This window comes from Tiliqua scincoides, chromosome 1 (genome assembly GCF_035046505.1).
Source record: "Tiliqua scincoides isolate rTilSci1 chromosome 1, rTilSci1.hap2, whole genome shotgun sequence".
Lineage (NCBI taxonomy): Eukaryota > Metazoa > Chordata > Lepidosauria > Squamata > Scincidae > Tiliqua > Tiliqua scincoides.
In genome coordinates this window covers 204,901,044-204,925,373 of record NC_089821.1, presented here as the reverse complement: position 1 = coordinate 204,925,373, position 24,330 = coordinate 204,901,044, and the positions used below count along the sequence as shown (strand labels likewise).

Sequence of the window (24,330 nt, the reverse complement as noted above, 5' to 3'; positions counted from 1 at the left end):
GTCATAAGCCCCCTGTTCTCTGTTGCCATGGTGTAAAGCAGGCAGCTGCAGGGCAGCATACTGATAGCCATGCTGGCCAGAACCAACAGCGATGCATGAGATGCGTACACCCTCATTACCCTGATTATTGGAGAGAAGGCAGAATGAGAATTGCTTGAGTGAAGAAATAAATAGATGGGTAGCTGCAAGCCTTACTGACTCAAGTAATTCTCTCTCTGCTAGGTCCATAGTCTTCCAGCCAGATGTGCCTGTTTGCAGTGATGTGAAATGATACATACCCCATAAGATGCTATTTGATTGTCTCCTGTTTCAGTTGGGTACAGAAGGTTTAGAAAGTAGCTTTGTGTAGTTTCCTGTGTGGGTTCTAACCTACCTCCCCCTCTTCTTTTGTCCCTTCCATGGTAGTTTCTGTGCAGTCACACAAAAGCAGAGTGTCTTGTTGGGTAGAGACAGTCCCTTGGCTGGGCTCAAACCTGTCTTGCCTGGCACTCAGACTGTCTCTCTGGGCAATGGGCTACCGGAACCCTGCCTCACATAAATGCTGTTGTGGCTCCTCTTGTGATGTGTCCCCAGTTGCTCCCCTGAGAAAAAGGTTCCTTCCAGCTGGAGGATTCAAACGCTTCAGTGATTACTTCACATGGTTGCCCTCTTCCAAGCGAGCCATCTTCCATTTTTCTTAGCAGTTCTCTGCTGTTCTCCCTTTACTGCTTATGCTGCAGTTGCTCCATAGTAGCCAGGGCTGCCATGGCATGCTTGTGTTATGTGGGGTTACTGGGGAATTCCCCAATGATTGTAGGTGCCAACTTTGGGGCTGCTGGAGGAGATGTTATCCCAGCAATGGTCACTCATTGGACCTGTGCCTGTCCCTGCTAGATTCACCCTGGTGGTGCTTCTCTGCCCACTACTCTGGGGCAGGGTGGTGATTAGCTCCTTGCGCATTGGGCCAGCCTTGTACTGAGACACTCCACAGACTTTGGATTGTTTTGGGGTTTCTATGGATGCTGGACTCCCCTGGGGGCTGGGGATAAGAATAGGCCCTCAGTTTGGCTGTACTTGTCGTAAGAGGCGACTAAACAGCCACCGGGTAGATAGGACTCGTCAGCCTGGGAAGGCAGCTCATCTGAGAGAAGGAAAACTCTGATCCCAAACCTCCACTGCCTTGTGGCTACATCCAGTTATGGAAAAGGCTTCAGGAGTCAACCTCGAGGCAAAATCCGGAGCCGGAGTCCCTGAGGCAGTTCATGGCTGAACACAGTCATGTTCTGGCAACTCCTGCGACGCCGCTAGAACCAACCGTATTGGCCTCTGCCTTTCCATTGGACCATTTCAGTGACGTGGAGAGGGGGGATTTGCTGCATGGGTAACAGCCTATCCTCCATACCTACTTTACCCAGGCTTCGCGCACTGGAGAGGACACTCTGTTCCAGAACCACCATTCAGAGCTTGACACCATAGTCTTCCGAGACTGAAGGATGCCAACAACAATGGATGCTGGTGGTGTTACTGGGAGAGCTGTGCCAGCACTGCCTGGCCTCTGGTGTTCCTCCACCGTCTTTGTGATGGAAACACTTTAGATATGGTGTTTGTCTTGCAGAGGTGTGCTATCATTGCTGCACTTGTGTCAGAATCAAGCAGCAGGCTAGACTGTAAATACACCCCTTTTACCAACTCAGGGTCCAATCCTTCTCAACTTTTCATCACTGATACAGCCACAATGCAGCTCAAAGCTAAGGGAACATTATCTTACCTTAAGGAGGCCTGTGACTACTCCCCCACTGCAGAAGGCAGCACATAATAATAATAATAATAATAACTTTATTTCTACCCCGCCTTTCTCCCCGAAGGGACTCAAGGCGGCTTACAACATAATTAAAAACAATTTAAAAACAAATAAAAACATATTAACACATACTAAAAACAGCAATCAGAGTAAAAAAAATAGGTAAAAAGAGCATAGAGCAGCAGCAAGTCATAAAAGAATCAGGCCTGTAAAAAATATTAAAAGATGTTAAAAAGATGTTAAAAGGCCGAGAACTCAGAAGGCCTGTTTAAACAGAAGGGTCTTCAGGCCTTGCCGAAAGGTCTCAAGAGAGGGAGCCATTCTTAAGTCAAGGGGAAGGGAGTTCCATAGCGTTGGTGCCACTACTGAGAAGGCCCTATTTCTTGCAGCCGCCCCACGTACCTCCCTAGGTGGCGGCACTTGTAAAAAGGCCTTCTCTGATGACCTGAGAGGGCGAGCCGGATTGTACGGGAGCAGGCGATCTCTAAGATACCCTGGTCCAGAGCAGTATAGGGCTTTAAAGGTCAATACCAGCACCTTGAATTGGGCCCAGAAACGAATGGGCAGCCAGTGCAGCCACTGGAGAAGCGGACCGACAGAGTCGAACCGCCTACCTCCAGTAACCACACGGGCCGCCGCATTCTGCACTAGTTGCAGTTTCCGAACCGTCTTCAAGGGCAGCCCCACATAGAGCGTGTTACAGTAATCTAATCTCGATGTCACCGAGGCATGGATCCCCGTGGCCAGGTCTGCACGATCCAAGTACGGCCGCAGCTGGCGCACCAGCCGAAGCTGAGCGAAGGCCCCCCTTGCCACAGCCGCCACCTGGGAATCCAGGAGCAGCTGCGAGTCCAGGTGGACCCCCAAGCTGCGGACCTGCTCCTTCAGAGGGAGTGCAACCCCATTCAGCGCAAGCTGATAGTCCAGCACCTGCATCGAGGATTTCCTAACCAGGAGAGCCTCTGTCCTATCCAGATTTAATTTCAGCTTGTTAGCCCCCATCCAGATCCTCACTGCCTCCAGACAGCGCTCCAGGCCCTCAACCGCCACCCTGGAGTCTGGAGGAAAGGAGAGATAGAGCTGGGTGTCATCAGCATATTGATGGCACCCCACTCCAAACCCCCGGATGACCTCTCCCAGCGGTTTCATGTAGATGTTAAATAGCATGGGGGACAGAATTGAGCCCTGCGGCACCCCGCACCTCAAGGGCCAGGGTGTCGAACAGGCATCCCCCAGCACCACCATCTGGGACCGACCCTCCAAGTAGGAGCGGAACCACCGCAAAACAGTGCCTCCAGCTCCCAACTCGGCCAAACGGCCCAGAAGGATACCATGGTCGATGGTATCGAAAGCCGCTGAGAGGTCCAGCAGGACCAACAGGGACGCACTCCCCCTGTCCAGTCCCCGGCGTAGGTCATCCACCAAGGCGACCAAGGCGGTTTCCGTCCCAAAGCCCGGCCTGAAGCCAGATTGAAAAGGATCCAGATAATCCGCTTCATCCAAGACCCTCTGGAGTTGGGACGCCACCACCCGCTCAATTACCTTGCCCAGAAACGGGATGTTGGAGACTGGCCGGTAGTTATCCAACACAGTGGAATCCAGGGAGGGCTTCTTCAGGAGGGGGCGAACCACCGCCCGTTTCAAAGCGAGTGGTAACGTCCCCTCCATCAAGGAAGAGTTGACCACCCTCCCTGTCCACTCAGCCAGCCCACCCCGGGCAGCTCTTATCAACCAAGCTGGGCAAGGGTCGAGCAGGCAGGCAGAAGGCCTCACACTCCAAAGGAGTCTGTCCACATCCTCAGGCTGTACAAGCTGAAAAGAATCCCACAACACAGGACAAGCAGTTGCCAAGGGGACATCGTCAGACACTGTCAATGTGGCAACCAAGTTGTGACGAATACGATTGATTTTATCTGCAAAATGTTGCGCAAACACGTCACAGCGGCTGACCGTGTATTCCTCCTGGTCTACTGGGGGGGGGGCTGATGGAGGAGGCCCCGCACCACACGGAACAGCTCTGCCGGACGGTTGTCAGCAGACGCAATGGTAGCAGAGAAGAACGATCTCTTCGCTGCTACCACCGCCACGGAATAGGCTCTGTAATGGGCTCTACTCCGTGTCCAGTCGGATTCATCCCGAGTTTGGCATGGCTTTGGCATACCCCTTTGGCATGGCTACATCAGGACTGGAAAGTTGGATAGGATTGGGCCCTCAGTCATATTTTCAGTCTCTATTTTAAGATCAGTGAGACTGGACCATACCTGATTACATAAAAAGTCATTCCACCACCACCTTTCACAGATCATTAGAAGGTCACCAGCTCACACATTAACATTCCTTTATCTCTTTATCCTGGATCACTCAGCAACTGATGACTCACAGCTGAATGTGTAAACCAAGGCCACTGAAAAGCATTGTAATTGCTGAGGCAGTGTGAAAGTTCCATCTCTGATGTTTGATCTCTGTGGCTCATTCATATGCAAATCATCACTTAATGTTGCAGTCTCCATGTGATGGACACTCATGTGTGAATCATCCTGGAACCTTCAATTGCTCTTCAGCACACTTCACTATGGAGCCTTTTTTATGTCTTCATTTCTACTTGAAAATCTTGATGCGAGTTCTGTGAAAAGGTTCTGATCAGTACAGAATCAGGATGAAACATGAATGCTGAAATCTGAAATTTCCATACAGAGCAAGGGCAGCTGTATAATAAGTGTCCCAAATCTCTATCTAAAAATTTTGTATTCCAGGTGCAGTCAAGAAACTGTGGATAAAAACTATTAGGCTACTGAAGGAGGCACATCCAAGATTTCACATTGCAGGCTCCTGTTATTCCTCTTGTCCCACTATCTTTTTAAAGTGAAATTGCAGCTCGGGAAAGGTTAAGGTAGGAGGGAAGTAATCATCTCACATATTTCATTGTTCTCCTTCTCTGAGTAATAAAATACATTTCCAATCGCCCTGCAGTTTCTTAGAGCATAAGCCTGTGTGTGTCTACTCAGGAGAAAAGTCCCATTGTGTTCAATGGATTTTATGCCCAGGAAAGTGTGCATAAGATTGTGACCTTAGGTTACATTTTTATTACATACATGGAAGTGACTTATTTCTGAATGTCTACAACTTACAAATGTTTAAATATTTTTAATAACCACTGTGTTGAATACCCTGTATATTCCCCTTTTTTTTTCCTTATTTTTGGACACTTAGGTCATAATTCTAACCCACTTTCCAGCACTGAGGTAAGGGCAATGCAGCTCCGAGGTAAGGGAACAAACATTTCCTTACCTTGAGGAAGACTCTGTGACTATCACCCAAGTCCAGGATCCAGCACATGCCCCACTGGCACAGCTATGTCAGTGCAGGAAAGTTGATTAGAATTTGGGTCTCAATCCCCCAAAAGCTTCTGTGCTGGTTCAGCAACCTGAAAGCTGCTGGAGCATTCTCCTGTAGAAGACTCTTTGTCCTTTGTTTGATACACCATTCCCAGACAGACATGAGCTAGTGTGGATTTGGTCCTTCACTGTAACTGGACTACCCAAACCTCCTACCGAGATCAGCATGATTGGGCAGCCATATAGCTATCTATTTCTGTAAAGGGTTGGAATGGGGTTGCCAGGTGAGTTCTATTCATCCATTCAGGTAACCTGATGACATCATTAACCCTAGGTTTCTTAATTTTAAGTGCAGGAATGCTTAAGTGTGTTTTGCCAGGTCTGCTGTTGGAACCTTGGGGTTTTGTGCTCTTCTGGGAGAGGGGCTCTCTCTGCTTTGTCTGATTAATTTAGGATGATGTGGTTGATAGATCTACCGGTCACCCTCTCCCCAAATCAGCTGCTGACTCAATAAAAAGTGAACATGGAGAGCAGGAAGGGATGCGTAAGCGCAAACCACTAGGTAGAACTCCACTTGGTCAGCTTCTAACTTCTTTTCCTGGCAATAATAAAAATATGTATATTTTTAAAATCCAAAACATAGTTTTAAAAATCTTCTTCTTACCGAGACCTCATTTTTAGCAAACTATGTAATTGTGTACGGGTACACGTCAGATATTCCTGTTTTGTTATCCTGACTAACAGCCTGCTACAGAATACTTAATATAACAACAGGTATTTATATAATAATAATAATAATAATAATAATAACTAGGTATTTATATACCACCTTTCTGGTCATCGGATTACTCCTCTGATTTTATTCAAGGCGGTTTACATAGGCAGACGTTTCTAAATCCCTCAAGGGGATTTTTACAATCATAGAGGTTCTCTCTTCCAAGAACCAACAACATTTCAGAATGGATCTTCCTGGTTTGGTTTCACTTCTGGCCTCCAGTTCTCCTACGCAGGCTGACAAGCAGCTCCATCTCTCACATGGAGGGCAGCCAAGATGCTTCTTGCTCACACAAGAGCAGGTGGAATCACTCAGCTCGGCTTGTCAGCTGTTTCAAGGTCTCACCATCCTCAGTCGTTCAGGGAGCTGCTGGTGTCCTCGAACTGGTGACCTTCTGATGTTATCTTCGGGCTAAGAAGATATTTATATACCGGCTTCTTGGTCACTAGATTGCTCCTTTGGCTTTAACCAAGGTGGTTTATATGGGCAGGCTCTCTCTAAACCCCCAGAGGTTTTTTTTTTTTTTTTTTACAATGAACAGGGAAATTCTGTCTTTCAAGAACTGACTACATTCCAGGTGGATCTTCTCACAGTCTGGCCACATTCTGGTTGTCGTCTCTTCCCGCACAAAGAGCTTCAGGGCTGGCTTCTTTGGCTCTTACTCTAAAAGAGCTCTGCTCAGCTTGTCAAGGTCTTGCCGCTCCTGTGGCTTCTGGTGATCTTGAATAGGTGACCTTTAGCTGATATCTTCGGGGATATAGCAGCTCTGCTCTCTAGACCAGACCTCCTGCCCTTTCAGTCTTTTTTTCTGTCCTGCCCTTTCAGTTTTTTCTTTTCTAGAGGAGGTTAAGACACCCAGTTTCTTCATTACTTGACTTTTGGTTCTTTTTGTTTAGTCATTTCCAAACTATCAACATTCTTTTGGAATTGTGGTAACCAGAACTGGACTCAATGCTCCAAATTAGGTCTAAGTAATGAGGAGCAGAGCTGCATTATTACTTCTATCAATACTTTCAGATGGAAGGCTATGTGAGTATCAGACACACTGAATCGGTATGTCTGACACCCAGAAAACATGTGGGGGTGACACTAATCCCTGTGTCAATCAATGGTGGCCCAAACAGAGTTGCAGAATCAATGTGGTTGGAATTGTGGAATATGAGCAACAATAGTGCCATACCTTACCTCTTACTTTTCTCCCTCTTCTGATTAAGTGTTGTAGTCACTGGGGAAACTGCTGTCTTGGCAAACCTTATTCTTTGATAAAGCGCTTCTACTTAGACAAGCTAGGACTGCAACCATTTTTCGAGACACAGCACCACGTGGCTGATTCATATTCAGGTTATGCACCTGTGTCCCCAAATCCTTCTACACAGTGTTATCTCTTAACCAGTCATTCTCCTCTGTGCATGTTACACATTTGTCTTCATTTTCTTTGCATGTAAGGATTTTGCCGTTTTCAACATTCACTTTTGTTTTACTGTTGTAATTCTTCTGGTTGAGATAATTTCAACATTTCTCTTTTATTTAAAATGATGTGGGGCTTCTCCTCCAGTCTTCCAACACAACCCTTCCTACTGATACTCACCGTGGCCAAGCTCTGGCCACCCATTTGCTCTGGTCAGCAGATGTCAATAATCAAAAGAAACATTTGCAAGGTGCTCAATTTAATTTAAAGATTAAAAGGAAAACATGAGCATTAATCAGGTAAATCAGATTAGTATATATAAGCAATGCACTGCTACTCTAGGTGAAAAGGAAAGATTCTGATTTTCCATGTTGCCTTACACATTAGCGGGGAAAAAAGCTCTGGAGTGCTATATTCCAGTGGAAAAATGTTTCTTCACTACATTGCCTTTTCCTGGGTTTAATAGGTTTACTCTGGGGCCTGACACCTATTACCTTATCACTGACTTTTTTTTAAATGTTTTGACCCTGATTGCCTAATGGAACATGGTGTTCTGCCCACTTCTCAAAGTACACAGGGGAAATAATTGCTTAAACGTTTCTCTCCACTTCCTAGCTCCGTCTCCGTGTCTGACTAAAAGACACCAGCAGGAAACAACATTATCGTATTACATGGCTCAGCAGTCCCCTACTCACCCACACGTGGACAAGCCCCGTTGCCTCGCTGCACTGGGAAGTCAGGCCAAAGCAGTAGCAGCTGCTGCAGCCAAGTGGGTTTCTGGCAGAGAGTCCAAACCTGCCAGGCTTGCACCTGTCACAGAAGACACCCTCCACATTAACCTATGGAGGAAAGACAAGAAGGAAATGAGTTAGAGGCAATGGCATCTCCTTTTCACCCACTGAAATGCACATGTGCACACATGTACACTCATGCAAGCATATGTACAAAGAGACCAAGGGCCCAATCCTATCCAACCTCCCAGCACCGATGCAGTCGCAATGCAGCCCCAAGGTAAGGAGACAAACCTTCCCTTACCTTGAAGAGGCCTCTGAGACTCCTTCCTACACCCTACTGCAGGATGCAGTGCACACACTGTTGGCATGGCTGCATCAGTGCGGGAAAGTTGGATAGGATTTGACCCCTAACGCCAAATATTATCATAGTAAGATTCTTAAGTTACACAACTATTCAACAAACACACACCTTTACACTGTTTAGCCCCTGGCTCCTACTCAAAAAACATTTAGTAAGCACACTGGGTTTTGCAGAATATGATGTCCTATATAGCAAATATTTCACCATTTTAACAAATGTTTTGTTTGCTTGCTATCCCACATTTCAATAAGTGTCAAATAAGAGCTGGCAGGGGCTGAATGTGAAATACAGATCACAGATAGAGCGCAAGCCTAATCCCTTATGTCAGGGTTTTCCAGCACTGGCATAGCTGTGCCAATGGGCTGTGTGCTTCATCCTGCAATTGGGGGGGGGGGGTATTCATGCAGACCTCCTCAAAGTAAGGGAATGTTTGTTCCCTTACCTCGGAACTGTGTTGGCCTTCTGTCAGTGCTGGAAAGTGGGTTAGGATTGTTAACCCATTCAGGGTGCAATTTTACTCTGCGCTTTCCATCACTGGCATAGCAGTGCCAATGGAACGTGTGCTGCATCCTGCAGTTGGCTGTCACTCACGGAGGCCTCCTCAAAGTCAGGGAATGTTTGTTCCCTTACCTCAGAGCTGCATTGCCCTTATGTCTGTGCTGGAAAGCACTGACATAAGGGGTTAGGATTGCACCCTCAGCCATTTCCAGAGCAAGTATCATGCCTTAGCCCAGGAACATGGTGAGGAAGACACCATAGCTGCATGCTATGATGGGGGGTGGGGGGTGGGGTAAGGTGGCTTGCTCAAGGTAAGGGAGAATATTTTTCCCTTACCTCTCCATAGGCCCCCTGATGGCCTATGGGTCCCCTGAGATTTATGCTAGCTATATAGCTGGTTTAAATACAAAGAGATAAAAGGGGAGGTAGTGGTCGAAGAAGGGGGATAGGATCCTACTGTCCTGGGATCTACTCCCTTCGTCCCCCAATCTGGCCCTCCCTTCCCCTGATCTACCCTGACATTCCCTGTGTCCTTGTCCTCTCTGCCCGCTGCACGACCCCGCCACCAACTTACTAGGAGCAGTACAGCTCACAGTCCATGGCAGCATGGGTTCAAAGGTACAGCAGCTGTGGTCACTCAGACTGGGTCAGCAGCTGTGCAATCTTTATGCCATCACTGAGCCTTTTGTGAAGGCATAACACTCATTCTGCTGTTGCAAAAGGTTCATAGGATTGGGCTGAACAAGCATTTAATGGGCTAGTGTCGCAACGGAGTGGATTGAGTGTACATCACTCACCTCTGCCAGACAGATGCGGTGTGAAATGAGCAGCCCACACTATGCATGATTGTCATAATTTGCCCCTTTCAAAATGGGAATCAAATGGTTTGTGCCATTGTGTACGTGACACTCCTACATCACACAACATTATGGTATGTATGTGACGGAGAAGCAAAATGCATGCTAGCTCTGCCACTACACAAGTTACAGCACTAGCTCAGTATTGGGGGACAAGCTCAACTCATAGGAAGACCTTACCCTGTCCTACTGTCAAGCCATGTTGTATCTGGCCCAGACAAACCAATCACAAGCCATGCCTTGGCCAGTTGTGTAGCTTGCTTGGAGCCTGACCAGTTACCTGAGAGCCTGAGATACTGCAGCAAGGTACAGGGGAGGAAGGGAGCTGGAAGGGGATGACAAGCTTAGAGAACATCAGGTTTAAAACCCTGACATTGGCTAGTGATGAGGTTGGAAGGCCTGAAGCAAAGGTGAAAGGTAAGAATTGACTTGAATGTCCTCCACAGGAAAACCCTTCAACAAGTTCCAGGTCACAAGCCAGGCTGGCCATGTGGAGAAAGAAGACGGTGCAGTTCTAACCTCTCCCCATGAAGAATCTGAAACCCTAAAGGGGGAAAGGAAACCCTTATCTGATCATGGCTACAAAAAACACATTCCTGAGATCCCAGACTGAACATGAGGGTTCATATGACTGCCATGCCTCACCCAAGGGCGGGGGGAAAGCCCCCCACTAAGTAACTGCCAAAACACTGTCAATCTACAACATGGGGAAACAAATTAGAAGCCAGGATGAATAAATATTCAGTGTGTAAGCCTCTTTTCTTACCTTACAGGTGCATTGTCCAGTATGATCAGCGCACGAACATTTTTCCATTTCTGAATCACAAGTATGTGGTTCAGTTCCCACTGTCACACATTCACAGGAAATGCACTGTGGATAATTTCGATACCCCAATCTGCATTCCGTGCATTTATCTCCAGAAAATTCTGGGCGGCAGAAACAGCAGCCAGTATCAGGGTTACACTGTAAACTTAGAGATCCAGTGACACTGCAGTCACAGGCCTGTAGAGAAAAGGGGAGACTTGTTATAAAACTGCTTTTTATTGCATCATATAAACTTTCAGTGGTAGCCAAAGGACAACAGCTTTCTCAAGAATAACTGCAATCATTTTTTAATGGTCAATGCAGTTTTATCAGCTTGGAAACTCTTTAGAAACTCCTTTCATTCCCAGTACCATTCAGGCTATGCAAGAACTTCTTGTGCAGCAGAACTGAAGGAAAGGGGTATTTGTGTGAAAAGATGGAACTTCCAATAAAGGAGCAGTGATCTGCAAAACTTTTGCATACAGCTTAACATGTAGATAAAAATGATACAGAACTTCAGGTCATAACATTTAACACACTGGCGTTAAGTCCTTACATATTTTGTCACCTGTTGTTTATTTCTTTTAATTGAAGTGAATGAGAGATTAGTGCCTTGAAGACCCACAATACTGTCTCCAAGTTTCAGGTGTAAGCATAAAAATCTATATATAGCTAGCTAGTTTTACCAGACTTGCTATAAAAATGTTACCTGGCTGATTTTGCACCTGACTGATTTAATGGGGGACTTGGAGGAGTGTGTGCTCCGCTGCCGCAAACTGTTGCAAATGCACCATAAAGCACACTGTGACAGTGCAGTTTCCAGGCCCGCTGGCAGGAAGGCCTGTGCTGTCCCGCTGGCACCAGTGCAGGGAGCAGTATGTGCTGGAGCAGGTAAGTTCCCACTGGGCAGCACAGGGGCAGGGGCAGGAAGGGGTGAAACAAGGTAGGGGAGGGTAAAAATAGGGGCAGGTTGGCATATCAGGCCCTAGAGTGGGGCAAGATAAAATTCTGTGATGGAGTAAATGGTTGTACAGTTTCTCATGAAGAAACTTTCCCATGAAAAAGTTTGGACTAACTAAAAGTTTGGACCATTGGACTAACCAATATTTTCACAGGGCAACTCCATCCTTACTTGTATTAACTGGCATAACACCTATGCCACAGATCTGATGCAGGCAACTCCATGGTAGAAATTTTATATCCAGAATGGTAGTTCAGAGTATAAAGTAAGGTAAAAGCTGCCATAATGACAGGGATTGGTGGTTCCACTAAAACTGAAGAAGCAGATTTGGCAATATTTTGGATGGAAAAAAAAGACTGGAAGTGTAGCACTCAGTAATTCACCTCAAAATCCCATCAGAGAGATTACTGGCAACCTTTCAGACTGCATTTGAAAGAGCAGGTCCACAGCTCTATTGGCTCAGTTTACATGGCAGTCAAAAAGCAGGATGGTTTGTAGCAGGCACGACTTACATTTAAGAACTGCCTGGCAGGCTTCCCCGTAGTCTAAGAATTAAAGCCTATTTGGAACAGGAAGCCTGCACAGCAAGTAATGCCAGAGGATAATGCCTACTGGGCAAATTGTTCACCATATGCAGAGTAAATTACAATCAAATGTAATGTTTGTTTTGCAAGGAGGCAGCTTCATGCAATATTCGCCAGCTGGTGAGTTATGACAGGTTCTAAAATCGGCTCCACTAAAAGCTCAGGTGGAGGGGGCAATTGCACCTTTCCTTGGAGAAATTAGTTGCAATGCATTAAAAGGAGAGACTTGGCTGACATATCATTATTAATTTAGAGAGTGCCATAGCAGCTGCCATACTAATGCACTCGTATAATAGACAACGTAAGGATAGATAGGAGAGATCCCAGAGCTGAAACAAGGGTCTTCACCCCTATTAAGCTGCCTTGCAGAAGCCTGGTGATCTGTGTGATGAAGAAAGGAAGAAGTTTCACAAGAGGAGCTTTACAAGTCAAAAAGAAAATATCATGTTTTACATTAATGAACTGTTTTGAAATCCCAAGAAAAACAGCCTTTCAAAAAGGAGTATTCTCTTGCTTACAATCATGTAACATACACTGAATAAAACCAAAACAATGTTAAATGGTGTTGCTCTTAATGATACAGAACATTCTTATGTAAAAGGATTACATGTCCACCCTCACTACATCCCTAGAAGAAGAGCACTCAGATTCTTTGTGTCAATGGAAGAAATATTTAATTCTTTAATATTTAATATTAATTTAAAATTTAATATTTTGGTTCAGAACAGACACATTTCTTTACATGAAGCACAACTTTCTTATGGAACTTACCACAAGATGGAGTGATGACCAGTAGTTTAAACTGGGCAAGTGCATGGAAGGTAGGTCCACAGATAATAGATTGGAGATAACATGATGAAATGCATCACCATTACTAGATATGATAGCAAAATGGATCCCCATGTCCTATTTAAATATATTGATCAGAGGTTGTATTATGGGTTCTTCTTTTAATGATAGAATTTCCACTTCAACAAGGGGGAGGAAAATTTTTTTTGCCAATCGGCCTTTTCATCTGCTGCCCTCTCTGTGCTCCTGAATACCTGTTTCTGAGGGTTGAGGAATTCCGAGGGTTGTGATAACATATTTTGGGAATGGAGCAGAATGCAGAAGGGAGGGGAGATCAGTGAGAATTGCTCCCTTCTTGCACAAGTGGAATTTCTTATGTGAACAGAAGATGAAGTTAGGATACAACCTCACATCTCTATCCTGACTTTCATTCACAGAGCTCTGGGTGATCATTCCATTTTATTTTCACAAAAGCACTATGAGATAGGTTAGGTTAGGCAGTATACCAAATTACAACTTATGAAGGATCTTATTGATTTCCACCACGGTGTTTTGGTTTTTTTGTGTGTCTTTTTTTACTGAAATGCAGCTGCTTCTGACACTTCATTTAACTCCTAGAACATTTACCTGAGTTTACAAATCATGTAATTCAGATCTGCCCTTTCACACATTGAAAAATTTTTGTGTTTCTGGCATTTTCTGCTGCCATTTTTAATAAGGGAATAACTAATACCAAATGCAGCTTCAATGCTGTCCACACAAACCAAACATGGAATGAGACACTCAAAATGACAGTAAAAGTACAAAGTAACTTTGTGAAACAAAGTAAGCTTTGCCTAACACAATACAATATTGTCTTTGGTTAACCTTGCCTTAATTCAGGGAAATGGGATGTCCTAATTCAAGATGGTGTTTTGACTTCAGTACACATCAGATGAAATAAATTGCATGCAAAGTTACAACAGTATTTGGCCAAGAAATAAGCTCCAAGTCTCAAATACAGACTATCCAGTCATCTGGGTCAACATCTCAATACTCTCAAAAGGAAACTCAGCTCTACGAACTTTTTGAAAAGGAGCACTGTCTTTTGATGTAGCAATTTACAACACAGAAAGGAAAGAAACAGGTACAGAAAAAAAATCTAGATCCACTCACCTTGCACCCGCTGATAATGTCATGACCCCAGTGATTTGGTGCACATTTATCGCACCTCTGTCCTACAGTATTCGGAGGGCAGATGCAACGACCAGTGTGTGGGTCACAATTGTTACCAAGATGGGAACACTCACAAGCTTCAGGAATAAGAATGAGAAAGAGAGAGAGCAGCAAAATAATATTTTAAGTAATTAAATGCAATGCTTTAACATAGTAGTTTAAGACAATAATTTCCATCAGGACTGTCATAATACAGTATTGACTGTTGCTCCCTGCCATCTCCTCCTGGGGAGGACAGAGTGATTAAAACCCCAGGAAGCCAGTAAAACTCACCAACTTACCAGTGTAAACATGTGCATTACAGTTCCTTTACTGGGCTCAACAGCAGAACAGAAAAAGGGGAGGGGCTGGTCTGCCACCTTGGGTTAACTTCATCCCATCCTTTTTTGTCTCCTGCCCTTGGTGTGGCTTGCCTGGTGCTCTAAGTGGAAGCCTTCCTCCTATACTACAGCCCAAGTTAAGGCTTCCTAGAGTATCTTACACTCCTGCATGTTGCCTGCTGTATCACTAGCTCAGTTCAGTTTCTCCTTAGGATGGGCTCAGGATCCACCAGCAAACTAGTTTAGTCCCTCCTCTGGGTGGGCATAGACTGCAGATTCTTCCTCTGTGGATAGGCACCTGTGGTCAAGATGCCTCCACTCCCCAGGCTTTTTGCAATCTTCTCTCCACAATCCTCTCTCCCCTTATATTCTTGGGCTCTGGCAGCTGTGATCCCTCCATACTGCATCAGGCTACCCCTGGGGATCCTTGTTCCTCGTCTGGCTTTACTCTTCTCTTCACCTCTTTCTTCCTCTCTCTTTTATCTCTCCATTTCTCTGGCATCCTCCCTAGCTTTATCCTCTCATGTCTTCCCTTGGTCTTTTTGGTCCTTCTCCCATTCGTGATGCTGGGGGATCACTTTAAAGTGCCAGACCAGCCCCTCTCATGGCGATTTGTAGCTTATCAAGCCATCTGTCCAACAGGTGGGGGTGGGCTTCAGCTAGTGACATCACCAGCTCTAACTCTGCTGCCCAGCAGTAGCACTGCACATCCCTCCATTCAGCTGATCAGCATGGCCACACCCTCTCCCTGCAGTCTATTGTGTCCTGCAGGGGCTCCACAAGGGGTTCCTTGTGGAGGATCATCCTACTGTGAAGGGAAGAAGGAGAACTGAGACTTGAGCCATTGATTCAATTGGGGCTGATCCAGAATCATGAGAGTAGTAAATTCATGACTAGAATAGACTAAAGCCACAAAGGGAAGTTATATATTCTTATTACTGTTACTTATTACTTATTACTGAGGATCTTGAAGTTTTCATCCCAGACCTTATTAAAACACAATTTTCCACTTCAGTCAACGGTAGACACCTCCAGATATTCTACACTCGGTTAAGTTAGTCTAAAAACTACAGGTGTGCATAGACCCCTTATCGTTTAGAGCAGGGGTCTCCAAACTTTTTGGCCAGAGGGCCGCATCAAATACCTGGCACGGTGTTGAGGGCCAGAAAAAAAAATTAAAAATAAAATTTATATAAATTAGAGATAGAACTTAGATGAGTGAATACATGAATGAAAGTGCTCATTCATTCAGCCTCTCTGGCCCTTAGAACACCCTCCAGACACAACCAGAGCATAGTTCTTGTCACATTTGGCCAAGTGGGCCAGAGGCTTTCAGGGGACAAGAGGGTGGCTGCGGGCCAGAAAGAAGCTTGCCGCGGGCCGCATCTGGCCCCAGGTTGGGGTTTGGAGACCCCCAATTTAGAGAACACATCATTCTAGACAAACATTAATAGCCCAATCCTATCCAGTGTTGGAGGTGTGGTGGCAGGGAGAGGGAGGGAGTGTATGGGACTTTGCCCCTCTGCCTGTATGGGACATTTCTGACTGTAGTCTTGAAGTCATCTACACTTTTGTAACTATGATCATGGACCTTAATGGAAGTGTATGTATTTCTAAGAAGGATTCCTAAGCATATGGCTTTTCTCAGGGTTGTCAGACATCAGTATTATTGCTCTTTAAATTGTCCTTAATTAAAAAGATTAACTGATATGCTGTTATGAGTTTCTTTTCAACAAAACAGCTTGCTAGTTTTGTTAAACTAGAAAATGAAATCCCCGAACTCATTAAAACTAGGAATATCTCTGGGTATCTCTTACACATCTTTGCTCCTCAAATGTCAACAGTCAGTGCTGGATTTTGTTTTGCTATAGTATATTTCTGTGGGATTCATTATGCCCAAATACATTTCTTTTAATCAGATTTAATTTCAGAGTGATAATGTCACCAGTCCCAACGGGGAAGGGTTTGACTTCCATACTTGAGCATGAGAATGCTGATGCAGGGAAGGAATCCCCCACATTCAGAACCTGCCTGCACTGTGCTCTTACACAGAACAAACCAGACAGTCAGAGCTATCATCTTTGATTGCTTTTGGATGGGTGGACGGGGTTCAGGTATCTCCTTCTCTTCCCCAACTGTAAAAAGTGCTGCCAAAGCTGACAGCACTGCCCATCTGTTTGGCACGGGGAGGGAAGATAATCCTGGTATACAGCAGTTGCTACACAAGAACATTTTTGGATGACAGCCAATACAGATTTACACTTAGCTCTCTCTATCATACTCATTTTCATCACTTGTACCAGTATTCATGATACTGTACAATTATTGTGCTCCAGACAGCACTGTTTATAAAACAGCAGGAAAGACTTCGAAGAAAAACAACTTTCCTTTAAAAACTCTTCTAGTTCCTTTTTCTTCCAGCAAAACAAATCACTCTCAGTATTCTGAGTTCTTGGATTTAAAATTTTATGATTTCCAGATCTGATTTCATCAGAGTAAACGTTTGCCCAGATCCAGCAAACTCCAGTGCATGCACAAGGTCTGCATCAGCTTACGGAGTTCCATATCAATGAAAGCTCTCCATAGTCACTCAACATTAATGAGGAATGGGGAGCCTCAGCACATGTAAGGCCCTGTGTGCATGAGAGTGCCATAGAGTTTTGGAATATAATCGTTATTCTCTCCCCAATCCTCCCATTTTCATTCTTTTTGTTTGCCACTCTGATGTATCATTCTTTTCCTGTCATATACTGAAGCACACAAAATTTAAGATGACAATGTCACAATTAGTGCATATTAGCAAATTATTCACGATTGCACTATTTATTGCATTATTCGCTTCCATATATCATGTGAAAAAAGACTACTATTTTATAGTGGGGGAGGAGGAATGGGCCAAACCTAGACATTCTGGGAATATAAATCAAGTAACTATTGGCAAAAAGTTTTCACCACAGAATGCAGCTTTCTAAACCTGCAAGAACTGCAAAAATGACAAATCACAAAGATCCTTCACAGTGCGCTTGTTCCATTCCCTATTCATGCTAAGAGCCTTAAGACTACAGTTACCATTTACTTTTCATTTCAAGTTTTCTCTTCAGTGAATCCAAGAGGTGACCTCTTCACCTTACCAAGTGCTGACATGTTTAAACTTTTACACAACAATAAACATGCCTTTATAGATCCATTCTTCTTGTCCAGGGACACAACTGTATGCAGCTATGGCCCAGAATATATTGCACAGAATTCTTTAGAAATCTGTCTAAGAGGGCCGTTCCTTTGCTAAGCTGGGGTCAAATCAGATGTGATAACAAACACATCATGCCTTTAAAAAAAATATTTGAAAAGCAGCTGTGGAAGGGCCTTGATTGGACAGGCAGCAGGACCTCTTAATCCCTTCTCTTGGTGGCATGACTTCAACTAATATTTTTCCCTCATAGCAGCTTCTCTTCCAGGGCAAACCGCAGCTTGGGAGGTAATTTTTTATCAGGTTAACCCTGTTCCCGGATGCTACAATCTTGATTGGAGCTTCCCACAGCCTCTAGGCTGCAATCCTATGTACACTTTCCTGGGAGTAAGCACCATTAAAACACATGAGACTTATTCCTGAGTAGACATGTTTAAATTGCACTGTAAGTTTTTTTTTTTAAAAGGACAGAAAAGGAATGACATATTTAATATGTCTAGTTTGACTCTCACAGATAGGGTGAACTGAAACTAGCCTTGAGTCAATCACCACACTGAAGCAGGCTAGGAAGGAGACGGCTGTCCAATCCTAACCCGCACTGGAAGGCTGGTTGGCTTGCCCTATATTCAGAATGGGATTGGGGCCAGTTGTGGCTCAGCCCAGAGCAAAGGGCATTTCTTCCCCTTACCCCAAGTAAAGCTTCAGTAGCCCCAATGGGGCTAGTCAGATCTCTCCACCTCAAGAGGTGCTGGTGGTTCAAGCAGCCCAGAACTGCTCCAGGCTGCCCAGGACCAGGGTTAGGATCTGGCACAAGTGTTGGATCCTGACCCCACCTCCCGCTCACCTGCAGCCACCCACGGGCCTGCCCGCTGTCTGCCTTCTCCCACCCCCAAACACCTCCTTCCCACCCTCCCCATGTCCCAGGGCCCTGAGCCGGCCTGACTTGGCTTACCTTTGAGCCAGCCCAACAGGACTTGGACCTGCCTCCCTGATCTCTCAGTGTCACGAAAAAGCCTTACAGCACTTTCACAACACCATTGGGCCAGTGCCATGGACTTGCACCGGCTCATCTCCACTTCTGGATTGGACCCATAGTTCAGTATTAAGAGCTCAGGCTTTGGGTCTAAGAGTACAATCCCTGGCACCACCATTTAAATGGATTTGGGGTAAGAGAGCTGGGAAAGATCTCTCCACCCAAGACAGAATAGATAGTCCAACACTGCGATATGGAATAAAGTGGATTCCTGCATTCTGACACAGGACAGACATTCCAGAGTTTGGAAATATAAAGAGAAGTGTAGACATAAAGTACAGAGAAATTTTGAGCACAATCCAGACTGAGTGTCATAAGCACGTTCGCAGTTATTTGAGAGCTGGCTAGGCCAGCATAGAGGCCCAAGGCAAATCCCGGAGGTTGCATCTAGCCCTGGACAAGGTGAGTTGGTGCTGACTCGGGCAAGCTGGGGAAGGGGATGGGAGCCGTAGTGTACCTGGGGATGGCAAAGGGAACAAATGCCCTGGGTTCCAGGGTTGGGGGGCAGTACCATGCCACCACTCCCACAGCACCTCCCCCCCATGTCACTCAGTCGGCTGGTGTGCCAATCTGAGATTGTCCTCTGAGGCTCCCCAGTCCTGAGAAGGCCTTCTAAGGGCATAAAAATGTCAGTTCCATTTTCCTCTGTGAAACCGAAGCTGTTGTTTTGCAGCCCTCCAAAGGCCATACAAGGCCTTTGGGAGGTCGGGGATGCTCCTCCCTGGGACTCTGGGAAAGAGGCAGGGGACAGCACCAGTGGGGGGGGGGGTTGGCAGCTTGTGGTTGTGGCCCTGGGACATACTGGGGACAGGATCACCACTGGATAGGAGAGGGTGATGGGTGAGTGAAACAGAGGTGGAGAAAGGAGGTTTTAAGGTGGAGGAGGCAGACTGGCAGATCAGGTCCAGAAGGGAGGTGGGATCAACCGTAGCAGCGCAGGCCGGATCCTAACACCTGTCCTTAGTCCAAACAGCCTTCCATGGGCTGCTCAGATTTGCGCCAGTGATTTTGCTGGTGCAGATTTGAGTAGTCCCATAACGGTGGGTTGATAAGAGGGGATATATCCACTTAGCCCAAGTTGTCCTCCAGCCACCTCCTAAACTGCGCTGGATACAGTGCAGGCCAGTTTGCCTCCTACTCCAGTGCAGGTTAAGATTGGGTTGTCCATCTGCTTGAAGTTCATATTGATATCAGTAAGTGTAAATACCTAACATACAAAAAGCAAGAAAAATCTAGTTTCTGAATTTATATTTTTAACGAAGAGTAGCTCATATGAATGAGGAAAAAGAAGAAGGTAAGACTTAAATGGGAAGGGGTTTGATCAACCTTATACTACTGCAAATATAAGCTAAGTGCTGTAATTAAATCACTTGAATGTAAAGAATATTTGGGGAAAACTGGGTTGTGGATTTGGAAGTTAGTCACTCAGTAGAGCTTAATGTTTGTTATGATACCGGCATTTTAATTGAGAATGTTTTAACTAGATCTTTAAAAAAATGTTGTTGGTTGTCTTCAGTTTTTGGAGAGGCCACATGCAAATTGTTAAAAAATAAAAAAATACAATGTGCCATGACCCACTTGGTGGGTCATGACCTGATTTCTGGTGGGTCCCGCAGAGGCTCCAATAAAAACACAGGTGATGGAAAGATCAAATAAAAAATTGCCTCAAGCCCTGGGGCTATTCAAAAATCAGATAGCTGCTAACTGCCCTGCAAAGAGCTGAGCTCTGGCTGTTTGCAAAAGAGCTGCTAATTGCTCTACAAACAGCTGAGCTCCTGCAGTTTGCAGGGAACTGAGCTCCTGCAGTTTACAAACTTATGTCAATATAGGGAGATAAATGTTTGAGCATCTTTTTTCTAGTATATTCCCCCCCCCCCCAAGTCAATCAATGACAGGCAGTGGGGGAAGACTGGGTCATCCAACAGAACCCCTCAAGCCTTGAGGCTATTCATTTGGGCTGACTCATTATGAGAAATGGATCGAGATTCCCCCAATAAACAAACAAAATCTAGATCCCCCCTTTTTTTTGTTTCATAAAGCTAAGTGGATCCTGATAAATGCTATTTTTAAAAGTGGGTTATGGTGCTAAAAACTTTGAGAACCACTATTTTAACTGTGAAATGAAGCTTGATTGTATACATACGTGTGCATCCTCCTTCTTCAAAGTCATAAAATCCATGAGCACAGCGGTCACATTTCTTTCCTCCGACACCTGGCTGGCAGTGACACTGTCCAGTCTCATCACAGTCAAAAGATTTGGATCCAAATGAATTACAGTTGCAAGGAACACAGCCTCTTGATGACTGCACATTGAAGGTACCAGGCTGTCGTAGGAGACACAGAGAAATCAGGGAGTAGAAATAAAAATAACCAGCTAATTCATGAGGAGGAAAGGCAAGGGACAAGAGCGCAGAAGGACAAATAGATGACAGAAAGCCACTGAAATTAACTCTTTCGAATCAAAGGGTTAAAAGAAATACACTCAGCAACTATTACGATTCTTGGTTCACTGTGCTGCTCTAATGTGCTTCTCTTGTAAACTTGTCCAGCTGTTTCCCACTCATGCCAAAGAATAGATTGCGTTCTACAATGTTACTGTCATGCCAAGTCAACCACAGTTCAACTCTGGCCACTCTGCTTGTGGCCAAATGCCACTTTAGGGCTACTCAAATGGATACTTGAAGTTTGAGAGACAAAATACAAAGGAGTGGGAGATCTGAACCCAGGACGTCTATCATCTTGGCTAGATTGGCAATGAAATGTGGATCAAAATGCAAAAATCTGAAATATTAAAAAGAAAAAAAATCCAGCTTTGACCTTTACAACCTCCAAAATCACCTTGAACTCTCATCCATCTATCCTTATCAGGCTTTCCATATAATGCAATATCTGGATTATCCAACTTGGCCTCTCTTCCCAGGCAGAAAAAAGGACCTACATCAGTTCCAGTCACAACATAGGATGCTGCTAAAACCTGTTCCTAGATCTGAGGTACCAGCTGGTACAGATTAGCTAGAATCCCAAAAATGGCAGAACATGAAATTGACACAACCAGCAAGGATTACTTCAAAAACAGTGGTGGCCCAAGAATCCCATCAAACATCAGCATCAAAAGCCATGATGTGATAAGCAGTCATTATAGAGTTAGTATGCACAGCCCCAAAGGGTTCCCTTACCTTGAGGAGTGCTCCGTGATTGCCCCTGCACCACAGGATGCAGCACATGCCCCACTGGCATTGCTGCATCAGTACTGGAAAATTGGATAGGACTGGGCCCTAAGAGCCCAATCTTGAGCTCTGTATGCTGACTTATCACCAGCGCACGCTGTTGCAAATGTTTGCGAGGCTTAGTGCGTATGCACATTTATGAGGCTTAGTGCTGACTCAGTGATGGAGCTAACCCAGCGCAAACTTGCGCTAGGCTAGCACTAGTAGCAACCTGGTGCTCTGCTGCTTGGCGGTTGTGCTCAGGATGCCACAGCAGTCATTTTAAGCAATGTGGCAGCCCCACATTCTGGGCAGTTCAGGATTTGGCTGTATATCTACTATCCCCGACTCCATTTGCAAAGTGTCTCTGACCATAATCCTATTAAATATAAGAGTAATTAGTTTCAAGCTGGCAATCTACTACATAAAGGCTGACCTACATTCAGCATGGAACCAGCCTGTGTTATTCAGATTCCAATCTTGGCTCAAAAGATGGTGTTACTCCCCTTCCCAGTTCCCCACCATGCAAAACCAACTAAGAACAACCAAACATGCACATGCAGTCATTCACATTTTCACTTCTGCTTGCTTCAGTGATTATTACAGCATCTTATCTTTCCGTGGAAAGAGAAAAGAATGCCTCCACTCATGCAATTAAATCCTAAGGTTTAATTAAATGTGAAACCATCTTATTTTCAAGAAGTGGAATAAAAAGCGCAGAGAAGGAAAAAAAAAATCTCCAAACAGCCATTCAAAATAATATGATGAAGTGCAGCACAGCATGCAACTGGTCTCTAATCAGTAGTTTGAGAGGAGGTAATAAATTCTGTTTGTAAGAGTAAAAGGCAGAAAATAAATTACTTTTTGGACTAAAATTTTCTGCTTAACCCCACAACTCCGTCAATGTATTTGGAAAAGTGAAAAACAAAATAGGTAGGTGACTGTGATTCACTTAGGTGGACAGCTTTGGAGTTACGTATCCACTGATGGAAACTATGTTTTATTCATTGTTTCCTCTCTAAGACAGTGAATGTTGTAAGTAAATTGACTGGATTTTTTTCAGACTACCTGGTACAAGACTCAAGAATTAATAATACTTAGCATTTGCACAGCATTTTCTCAGTGTGCAGAACACTTAACGTATTATCTTGATGTAGTCTTTACAACCACTTGTAACTTGGTTACAACTTGGTAAGGTAACTTGTGGTTACCTTACACCAATGTGTAAGGTAAGTACTACTGTCCCTATACTGTAACTGGGGAGTTATGTCTGAGGAGCGGCTTGTCCAAGGCCACCTAATGAATAGTACGTAAGAGAGGTGAGATTCAAAGCAGGTTAGTCTTGATTCACAGCTCAGTCTTTCAGCTACTACAGTATACCACATCCTCTCTCAGTTGCTCAACTTGTTCTGTTCTGTGTGCCCAAAGGAACTTTGTATTTGTTCTTAAAGAGCAGCTATTGCCATCACTAGCCACACCAGGTTCAAACCATCATTTTGTGATCCTGGTTATCAGGCAAATCATGGTTTGTGCCAATCAGTTTGCCACTTTCAGATGAAAAAGCAAACTATGGTTTGCCTTGAACCAAGATTGGAAGCTTTTCATCTCAATATGCAAGAAAGGAAGAAAGGGAAGAAGAAAGCATGTGCTGCTCATTTCCATCTGAATGGCTTCTAAGAGTGGTTGTAGCTACACCTAAGTGTCATGGTGACTAAAAATAACAAATAATTGCATATTGATTTCCTTAACAGTGCTGGAATAAAAAATGCTAGGTAATATTGGAGCTGTTGAAGAATGAAGGATCAACTAAACTGAACCAGAACTGAACTGAGTTTAGTATATCAATCAGGCGTGTTAAAAAAGTGCTATGCCCAATTGAGCATATCAAAATTATGATGGTACACTGCGTTTAATAGCTTTTCTATGGACTTGAAACCACAGTACGTTATGCAAAAATTAGCTGCCAGGCTGGGTTAACGGGTGTTAAATTTGAGAAAGACAATCTTCAAGTACTTGAGTCACAAGAAAAAATGGCAGCTCAGGTTGTCAGCATGACTACTATCTACAAGCTGGTCTTTGGTTGGCAAAATGTATTTCAAGTCATCTTATTGGTCAGTATGCATAAGTGTTCCCCTGACATCTTCAGAATGCATTGCAACACAGTCCTATGCATGTTAACTTGAAGTTCTGCTAGCTTCAATTGGACTTACTCCCAAAAATGCATTTCACATATATTGTACATTTTGCTAGGCAATGCTTTAAAAGTCAACTGGGCATTTTTCAACCTAGTTTCCAGTTTGGTTTTGAGACAGAGCTTTGTTTGCTCTGGTGGATGATCTGTGCCAGGAATTGGACAGGAGGCCGCTGGACCTCTTCGTGGCATTCAATAGCATGATATTCTTCTGGACCACACTCTTGAGATGGGGATGAGTGATGCTGTGTTACAGTGGTTCCAGTCCTTCCTGGAGGGATTGCACCAGAC

The 24,330-nt window shown here is 44.7% G+C and overlaps 1 protein-coding gene across 8 annotated transcripts in view; it reads right to left on the bottom strand.

The window, feature by feature from the left end:
- Positions 1 to 24,330, bottom strand: part of LAMA2 (laminin subunit alpha 2) — a 485,843-nt gene that overhangs the window by 131,806 nt on the left and 329,707 nt on the right. For all 8 annotated transcript variants that reach the window (XM_066614516.1, XM_066614463.1, XM_066614481.1 and 5 more), the window contains 4 exons: positions 20,786 to 20,966; positions 14,043 to 14,179; positions 10,515 to 10,751; positions 7,994 to 8,137 (listed from right to left, as the gene is read on the bottom strand). In XM_066614516.1, the coding sequence (XP_066470613.1) occupies positions 7,994 to 8,137; positions 10,515 to 10,751; positions 14,043 to 14,179; positions 20,786 to 20,966 (699 nt within the window). The remainder of the gene's footprint in view (positions 1 to 7,993; positions 8,138 to 10,514; positions 10,752 to 14,042; positions 14,180 to 20,785; positions 20,967 to 24,330) is intronic.